The 9,891-nt window shown below is 40.5% G+C and overlaps 1 protein-coding gene across 1 annotated transcript; it reads left to right on the forward strand.

Moving 5' to 3' along the window:
- The first annotated feature begins 1,977 nt into the window (after nt 1-1,977).
- Nucleotides 1,978-4,955, forward strand: tmem256 (transmembrane protein 256). The gene is made up of 4 exons (XM_063900202.1): nt 1,978-2,150; nt 2,777-2,814; nt 2,913-2,993; nt 4,545-4,955. Exons 1-4 carry the CDS (start codon nt 2,069-2,071, stop codon nt 4,686-4,688), a joined length of 345 nt encoding a protein of 114 aa, XP_063756272.1. The 5' UTR covers nt 1,978-2,068; the 3' UTR covers nt 4,689-4,955.
- Nucleotides 4,956-9,891: the final 4,936 nt, after the last annotated feature.

The raw sequence follows: 9,891 nt of genomic DNA on the forward strand, positions 1-9,891 counted from the left end.
CGCTGCGGAAACTGTGTTTCAGTGACTCCCCAGTAATGCAGTGTGACCCCAAGTAATTTCAATATGATAATTGGAAGAAGTCCTCCCGCCCCCTCAATGCGTACACACACACACACACGCACACACACACACACACACACACACACACACACACACACACACACACACACACACACACACACACACACACACACACACACACACACACACACACACACACACACACACACACACACACACACACACACACACACACACACACACACACACACACACACACCTACCTAACTTTGGCATGGGAAAGCAATACAGCACCCCCTTTTGGTAGGCGTTCTGCAGGGACCAGTGAATTTTCATCAAAGGGTAACTCCTAGCCTTGAAACCCAACATCTTTGCTTGCAGAAAAGCTTGTCAAACATTATGAGAAATTCACAGAAGCATAGTCACCATGGTTACTCAAATTGCACTGATTGATAAAGTGCTGCACACCAATGCACACTGGTGAGCAAGTCACTCATTGCTATGTTGCAATTTGTTGCATACAGTGATGCTGAATGGCATTTCAAACCCCTTTGTAAAGCCAAACACCCCCTCACTGTGTTTGACACAATGTAACCTTAGTAAAGGAGAAACCAAGAGATTTTGTATGAGAAAAGTAGTTGCTCATATAAAAGCCGCATTATAATACAATTAGCCCCTGCTATTAATAATGCAATCCAGAAGTGAGGCCTTAAACAAGGCAGGTAAAACAATTCGAATGATTTTCCATTTTTGAAATGGTCAGGTGAGTTTGCACCTTTTTTCTGCGCTCAAGGCTTTATGACCAGATTTCAAACAAAAACCAAATGAAACGCAGTGAAAGTCTGAATTTACCAGCCACGAGTTTGAACTGCCTACACTAACATAGCCTCAGTACAGCCTAGGGGTGATTCAAGACTGCTGAAGTGTCGTGTCAGTGTCACATCTCTTTGGTAGAGTTATGAAATTCACCCCGTGGGCTGAAACTGTAGCACGGCAGTCGCCATTTTGGTTCAAGCTTCCAAAACGGATAGCGGACGTGCCTGGCAGCCAGGAGCAGGAGTTTGAACGCAGTGGTGCATTCATGGGCTGAACAGAAAGTCGTAACAATGTAAGAGCTGATCAATTGAAGTGAAATGTAACTCGGGGATGACATTGTTTCCTATTCTATGTTTGCCTTTTCTTATATTCATCTCTTAGTGGTTGTTTAAGAGATGTGTATACTTGTGAACTGAAAAAGCAACAATGATATGCAAAAGTCTACAAGATCTCTTTATGTGTTTATGTTTTCTTTTATTGTGCAATACAGTTCTGTTACTGTTACAATGTGTGTGTGACTATTTGTGTTACTTGTTAAACTTCACCAGTAGTAGTGGAAAGTAAATAAATACAGATAAAGTTTAATTTACTAATTACTTTATATATATAGATTTTTACGCAAAATCCTTCGGGAAAACATTCATAATATGATTATTTGGTATAAATTATACCATCCCAAATTATTAATTACCATTCTTGATGTTGTACTTTTATATAATTATATCATTCTCAACGTTTTCCAAAATAATATGATATGGGCTATCTTAAAACAGATGAATTATACTTTTTATTCAGGATTTTACAGGTTTGTTCAATATAGTTTTTTCTACATTTTCAATCTTATTATAATTAGTTTGAACTGCAGGTATAAGATAATGTATTGCCAATTAAACTAAGTACAAGTCAAGAATGAATAGGCTACTCAACATAATGGAAACAATTACAACAAACAGGTTTTCCAGTAGCCTGTTTTATAAAGTTTCTTGTCTGTGTTTCTTGTCTCTAAAGGCTGGTACTTTTTTACTTATTTTATTTTTTAAAGGAGTATGTTTACAGTTTATTATTCAAGTAAAGAATCTGAATACTTTTTCCACCGCTGCTCACCAGCGAAAAGTTGGCGAAAAGGCCATAATACGTAACCCGTGGTTCCAGAAGGCGGATTTAATTAAAGGACGTGAAGGCATCATCGTTGACAGTCTTCCGCTTGTCGGATAAACACGCAGCTTCAAACATGACCGCTTCTGTTGTTGTCCGGAGGTTGGCAGCTCTGTCAGGGGCTTCTGCAGTGGCAGCCGGGGCATACGGGGCTCACGGTAGGCTCACTGTACATTAGAGTATACGCCACTCATTTAAGCGATGGTCGAAAAGCAAGGAAACACTGCATGGTCAACGCTAACCACTCCAGCCTCCGTTGCACATAAAGCCACTTTAGGATAATCTTCTATAACGGCGCAGTTGCTGTACTAAAAAAGAAAATAATTCTGATGAGAATGTTGAATAGACTAATGGTCAATTCGGCATACAAATGACACACGAAGCAGCATGCTAATTTAGTAAATAAACAGTTTTGTAATGAAGGTGACCGCCCCCTGTGTGTCATGGAGGAGTCAATGGCAAATTAGTATTATCTGGATGAAGCTAAATGTTGCTCTATTTTCTTATTTTATGAGACATCATACTGGCTAATCATGTTTGGTCTGCACTATTTGAGACAGTTATATGTATACCTCCTCTTAATTCAGTACTGCCATTGAGCAAAAGCATCAACAAAAGCCTAAAATAGAAATGTTCATTAGGAGGTTATTCATTCACATAACATATATTGTGTTTGGAACTTATGGGAACCTGTTGATTTCCATTTAACTTTTCATAAAGTGTGATAAATTATGTTTGAGAGTAATATTGATTCCTACATTATTTCATGTTTTTCTTGTTTTAGGCTTCAAAAACAGCGACCCTGATGACTACCAGAGAGTGGTATATATATTGCTGTGATAGCAAATTGTTAATTGATCGCTTTCCCAGTCTTGAACCTGTCAGAGATCATGATCTCTCTTTGTGTCTTTCTTTTCCAGCTATTCGAAACTGCCAACAAGTATCATTTCTACCACAGCCTGGCTCTGCTGGGTGCTGCCCACTCCAGCAAACCTGCTGTGGTGAGTATGAAAACCTAATAACAACACTTATGTCGGTTTCCACCAACCCGGAGCTGGAGCCGGAGCTGGAGCCGATAAAGAGCTTGTTTTTCGTGTTTCCACCGCAGTGGCGCCGGCTTAAAGCGCAGAAAAAACTGATCTTTCTGGCCCCACTCGGCTGCCCGGCCAGATACAAGATCCAATACCTCTCGCTTACTTCGGAGGGGGGAGGTTAACCTGAGCAATAACAGTTCATGGCAAGTAGAGCGAGTACAAGTTGTAACAAGCAGTAGCGCTGAGCAAAGTGACTATAACGTGACCACACACACACTTATAAAACACACACTTTATAAAGTCAGGCAACACTAACCAGTCTAAGTGTGATGCTGTTCATTTTTACCTTACTTTAATCACCATCCGTTCACTTATGGATCATTGGGAAAAGCAGGCAGACGTTTTCCTGTTTTGTATTATTGCAGCTATCGGATGTAATCAGTACATGGGCTACACAGGTGGCCATCAGAAGTAAAATCTTAACGAAAACTACACCGGTAAAATATACCAGTAGAAAACGGCTTATGCCACAATAGGATAGCAGAGTAGTGAAGATAGTCAGAGTAGCCTCGCTTGCTATGCTAACATCACCTGTCTAATGCCAGAGACACTTTCATAACAGCGCTGTGATGCCAAACAGCGTCATTTCAGACTGAAACACATTCACTTATGGGGAGGGGTATATGTATCAGCTGCTTGTGTGACAGTCAGAAAGTGAACATGAATCAGTCATAAGAGGGCACGTAAACGGTTACGTCATGACACAAACGATGACGCAATGACGCAGCTCCACTTGAGCTCCACTCGGCCTCTAAGCAGTGGAAACACAATGGGTTCTACAGGCTAGAACCAGAAAAAGCACCAGAAAAGCAAAAGATCGGACCTTGAACCGGATCCGGTTTGGTGGAAAAGGGGCCTTAGAGCTGGATCTACTCGAGCGTCCCTTTTTAAAATGTATTTTTAAGTGTCATTCTGGCAAAATCCGTCTGTCCCGACTCTAAACCTGTATTCCTATAGGCGATCATTTCCAACCTGTGGCTGGAAACTAAAGAGAAGTTGTTTATTGTAACTCCTTTTGACACCATTCTGAGTACATTTGAGCTACAACATGCATTGCTTATTTGTTGTAAAAAAAACATTACATTCAATAAAAAAATACTAAAACAATTGGGTAAAATTGAAGATTGGTAGCTTTATAAATCTGTATTTTTTCTCAAAAAAGATGGAGAAGTAGCAATAAGTAATAATATTTGTCACTTCATTATTAAGGGCATGTGTATTTATCCACAATATATCATTTTCAAAGTCTTTCCGAAAAAACACTAAACAGGAAACCATAAAATGAATGAATTATTCAGAAATGTACAGATTTGTTCTATATAATTTTGTCACATTTAATTTAATTATTCTTTATAATGTTTTTGTCTGTCTCCTCAGACTATCATTGTGTTTGTGCGGCTGAATCTACAAGGAACAAGTTCATTTACTGCCACTTAAATGTGTCTCCCCTCTCTACAGGCTGGGACTCTCCTGTTAGCGGGCATGGGGATGTTCTGTGGCTCTCTGTACCACCAGTCGATGACAGGAGACCCAGCTCTACGCAAGATTGCTCCCATGGGGGGTATGGCTATGATCGCTGGCTGGCTGGCTATAATTCTCTGAACTGTAACAGTTCACAGCCCCCTCCACAGGGCCGCTGAGTGACGCTGGACTGTCAGACTGTTAATGGATGAACTGCAGAGCTTGGGGGGAGTTTGAAAGTGCTGAGTAATGTCGCCCATCTAATCGCTCCCTGTCCGGGGGTTGTGGGTGTCAGCAGCAAGATAAGGTCACAGGATTATCACTTTTCTACCATTGCTGTCTGTTTCTGATCGCCGCCCTTATGTTAAAATGGATAGTGAGAGAATAAAGTGTGTGTCATCTCGACAAGTTGTTGACTCATTTTCAACGGCATGTCAATTTTCTGTGAAAGAAAATCATTACTGAGCTTTTTAAAAGTTCCTGAAGCTTTACTTAGATTTGAATTATCTTGTATCATGTTTCAGAAATAAATACAATTACTAATGTGACTTTCTGTACATTTATACAGCATAGGTAGGGCAAATAGAGTCAAAATTAAAGGAATATGAAGGAGAAAAAAATACTTTTTCTTACTCATTGTTGGGTTGCCTAATCTCTTTCCTTACTTTTCCAAGTACATTTGTTCAAGATGACTTATACATGTCCTTTTCATCTCACTACATTTACTTGTAAGGTACTATTTAAAATTCCATTACATGTTAATGCATTAATGATTAATTTACTCTTCCAATACATATAACAATCACCCTGAAAGAGTTACTTCTGCATAATGAGTACGTTTAGGAATAACTCTTAAATGACAATTATAGTCCAGCTTCAAATATAAATTATTATAAGACGAATTTACTATAAATGTATATACCGTAATATACATTTTTTACTGCTTCCTTTCTATTAACTATCATCCTTCCAATGCATTTACCATGCATGGACAGAAGAGCATTTTCACTACCCATACAGTAGTGCTTATTCGGGTACCTGGATTACTTCACCCTGAGTAAAGGATCAGCTGCAAAACCTAAATGCAGTCCAATTCAAATTGGAAAACGCCAATGCCAGTTTAACAGGGGTCTCTTCAGTGAATGGTTTTAGCAAAGGTCGGTTAAACTCAGGATCCACAGCCTATAGAAGCCAAAGAAAATCCTCCCTATTGCAGTGCTGAATGTCTTCACAGCCCCGAGCATTTGATCCTCTAAGTGGCAGAACACAAAGGAGTTCATTACCCATGGCCTCCCCTTAGCCGGGGCTGTGTTCCAACCACTCCGCATTCAAATTGAAAGTGAAATCCATTTGAAACACTAATTTGCCTTCCTGACTGTATGCCCACGAATGGGAGACCTTTAGAAAATAGCTGTATAAATCTTCGGGTCAATTTTCTGGGGTCGGCACAGGAGCCGAGGCTCTGCTCAGAAGAGAAAGCGCTATCAACTGCACACGTTGCCAATGAGCTCTTAATCACGACTCATAAAACCCTCATTACAATTAAGTAGCTATTGGGAAGCATTCTGCTATTCCAGGACCAGGCAACACATAATGCTCCGACACCTAGTCACATATCTCCTGACTCACTACTTTTACCTTTATAGGAGAGACATCACTGGAAGTTACAGGGTGTTCCGCAATGTCGGGTGCATAATTGAATTGTCATCATCAAATTTTCAGCTGTACTTGTTAAATAGTTGAGGGGAAAATCATGTGACTGTCTAGCAAGACACAATTTGACCACTTTCACACAGCAGTCTTATTTTAGGGCTTTTTATTCGTCAGCTGACATCCAGAAGTGTGGATCCCTGTTGCTGCCAGCACAGCACGCCTGTGTTAAAATCTAGCTGGATCACGACGTTCCGCTGTGGCAGACCACATCAACTGTATGAGAGGGGAGAAATAGAAAATGAAAATAAAGGAGACACTTGTGACTTCATTAATGTGCTTTTCTGTAATTTTTCAAGAGATTCAGTAACTGAATAACAAACAAAGGTTACAACACCATTTTTTCTGCAACAACACTTGCAATATGTTCCTAGCTAATAATGTTACTTCTAAATGGACTGTACTTATATAGCGCTTTATCCAGTCTTTACAACCCCTCAAAGCGCCATTCACAGCTCATTCATACAGAGCAGTACCACTTGCCCTAGGGACTCTAACATTCACACCCCGTTGGCCATCAGGAGCAACTCAGGGTTAAGTATCTCGCCCAAGGATACATCGGTATTCGGGCCTAGGATCGTCCCTACAACCTTCTGGTTGAAAAACTGCTGCACTGGTGGCCTACTGGCTACTAATCCATTATTGGGCGGGAGTGGCTCAGTCTGTAGGGACCTAGACTTTGAACCGAAGGGCCATCGGTTCACGTCCCGAGCGGAACAAAAAAATACGGCGTGTGTACTGGAGAGGTGTTAGTTCAACTCCTGCGCCCTGCTGAGGCTGGCAGCCTTCACTCTGGCACCTCTCCAGATGCATGTGCATGTGTGCAGCCTACAAGAAAAACTGTATAGTGTGTACTAAAAATGCATGTGCATGTTTGCACCTACCTGTGTGTGGTTAATGTATGTATGCATGTGAAAACGTAGGGGGATTCATCTTCTTCTGTAACACAAATCTGTACGTAACTATATGCAATATATACTTTACTACTGTAAATTTACAACATCCACAATGTTACATTTACTTATTATATTTTATAAATACTGCCGCCAATTCTACTTACATATCTACCGGTTGTGTAGTTCTGTAAATTGCAATAATTTTTATTTGAAATACTTTGTGCAGAGCTTCTATCTATACTTTGCTCTCACAATGTGGATTTCCCCTCTGTGGGACGGATAAAGGATTCTGGAATTCTGATTCTCAGTATTTGTCTTTTCACCAATTTTTAGCAAGTTAACAGAAGCAGATACAAAAGAGCCTTAGAAATGTATCAAAATAACGTAAGACTTTCTTTTCAACCCCGATAAATGAAGTATTTCCTTAGAGTAGCTTAACCAATTTACCTGGCCAGGAAATAGTCCCATTTGAATTGATGTGTTGCAAATTGATTTACCTTTCCTCAACAACTCATCTGTGACTCGGAACTGTCTTGTATCCATCCTCTGACTTTGTGAATTTCAGAGTTGCTTGTTTCTTTGCATTCATAGTGCAGGACTAACCACAATATTGACTCAGAAAAACATGGACCTTCCACATTCAGGTGTAGTAATGTGTCTATCAACCACACGTACAGGTTATCCCCGTTTGGGTAATTAGGCGACTCCAATGACCATGGTAGGAAAAGCACAGGTGTTACTTTTAACACTAACAAGCATGCAACAGTCAACAATATGGGATGCTGAAACTGAAGCAGCTTTTTATACTGTGATATAATTCAAATAGGATGTGAAAAAAAGGACAAAGTGCTGCAGGGATGCATGCTTTGCTGGCCAACCTGGACGTAAGCATCACACTGGTTCCCTTGATAAAAAGCCAGTAGGATATTTGAATTGGGTTGTGTTTTACAGAACATTAGCTCTGTGGCAGAAAATGATGATACTAACACATTTTAGTTTGGCAAAAAATACTTCCATAATTGTTTAAACTGGAATGCAATCTCCAAAAGTAAAAAGCTAATGCTAAGCTAAAACGCCTGGGACACATGACTTCACCACAAACAAGTAGATGTGTTTCCTTGTGTAATAAATCTAAGAGTAGGGTATTTACAGACATATGTTCAGAGTGGAACATTCAATTTTCCTTAGCTTGTGTTAGCCACAGCACTTATTTTGGACATGTTACCCAAACCCATTCAAAATACCTAGTGACTATGGGAAAAGGGACCCTGAAAAGTAAAAATGTTTAACCTATTTCCAGGTTTTAGGACTCATTCCTGCATCATCTGAGATTATTCAGATGTTTCCAACTGCAGTGATAAAATCCTCACTGTTCAATGTTGTTCATAGGCTCTATATGTTGCCGTTTAATCCACATGTCATAAAGCAGGAGGGTCTGTAGAAGCAAAACCACTTTCTGGTGCTGTGCTACAGTCTGTAAAGTAGTGAGCTTCAGAGAAAGAAGATACTAACAGTAGATACTGTTAATTATACCTCTAGGGACTTCCCTTGCACTTCACAAGCCTCCCTATACTTTATTTCTCTTACTCTGCAGTTGGATTTAATTACATCAGCTCCTTCTGGTAGGCCTCGCTGTCCCATTGATTTCTTGGTCCGAGCCTGTTTTGGTTAAAGATGAAGAGGGAGTGTTTGTGTTAGAGTCAGCAGTCATGAACGAGGGAGGTGATAGAGAGCTTATGGGATGAGATGGGCTGACTGTAGAAATGAATGCTCCTCTGGAATGAAACGCTGGCCATCTTGCATGATTAGCTACAGTTTCCTCCTTCTCGCTCACATGGACCGGGAGACACACAAATATCAACCCACAGGCAATATATTAAAGTGCATGCTGTATGATACACACAACAGCAGTGCCAAATCCTCTCTCAGAACATCAATCAGGCGGCGGCTCCTCGCACAGTGAAGCGGAATGAGTGTAATGGCCGTCCCACATCGCCACGCTGACCCTTTCCAGCCACCTAAATGATGGTCGGCACTATAGCACACCCTCAGATAGATTATTCCCCCACTTCAATGGAAACAGTCACTACAGCCCCCTTTTTCACAGCTTTATCCTCAATCATTTCACTCCAATCTGCAGCACAGTGATGACGGCCATGCATCAGAGGAGCTAACGGGATGACACCAAGGGGAAGAGGGCCATTGTTACGGCATCACCATAACCACTATCAGCGGCAGTCGCCTCTCAGAGTAATGCAGTGTCTGGGTTATTAGCCAGCAGGGAGATGGTGGATGGTGGTGATGGTTTGGGTTATGCGGCGTAAAGGGATAAATGTCTGTTATAATAACGCTGTGAAAGTTTACAACTCTAACGTTTGAGAGTCATAAACTACCTTTTCTCCTGTGAGCTGCTTAACCGTAACATTTAAAACACTCCCTCATCAGAACTAAGTTGCATTTGAGAGTGCAGAAAAGGGTTTAAGGGCATGTTAACAGGAAGTAAACATCTTGCATTTCTTCACGTATGCCATGCTCCCAGAAATGTCCCATAGGGCTGCAAATTTTAATCATTTTATTACTGATCAGCATTTGCTCTAGGTGATGTCTTTGTAAGCATTTAGTCCAATTACCAGTCCATACTGCATACTAATTACATACATTATGTACAACATACTAACCTGCATATTATATTAGCAGTAAGTATACAAAAATATCAACATGAATCATAAAATGTGTGT

This window comes from Eleginops maclovinus, chromosome 14 (genome assembly GCF_036324505.1).
Source record: "Eleginops maclovinus isolate JMC-PN-2008 ecotype Puerto Natales chromosome 14, JC_Emac_rtc_rv5, whole genome shotgun sequence".
Lineage (NCBI taxonomy): Eukaryota > Metazoa > Chordata > Actinopteri > Perciformes > Eleginopidae > Eleginops > Eleginops maclovinus.

What these genes read in the sequence shown, in the direction of transcription:
- tmem256 (XM_063900202.1), top strand. Translation starts at nt 2,069, where the DNA reads ATGACCGCTTCTGTTGTTGTCCGGAGGTTGGCAGCTCTGTCAGGGGCT. An exon ending in CTGATGACTACCAGAGAGTG is followed by an intron (nt 2,815 to 2,912) that starts GTATATATATTG and finishes TTTCTTTTCCAG; the next exon opens with CTATTCGAAACTGCCAACAA. An exon ending in ACTCCAGCAAACCTGCTGTG is followed by an intron (nt 2,994 to 4,544) that starts GTGAGTATGAAA and finishes CCCTCTCTACAG; the next exon opens with GCTGGGACTCTCCTGTTAGC.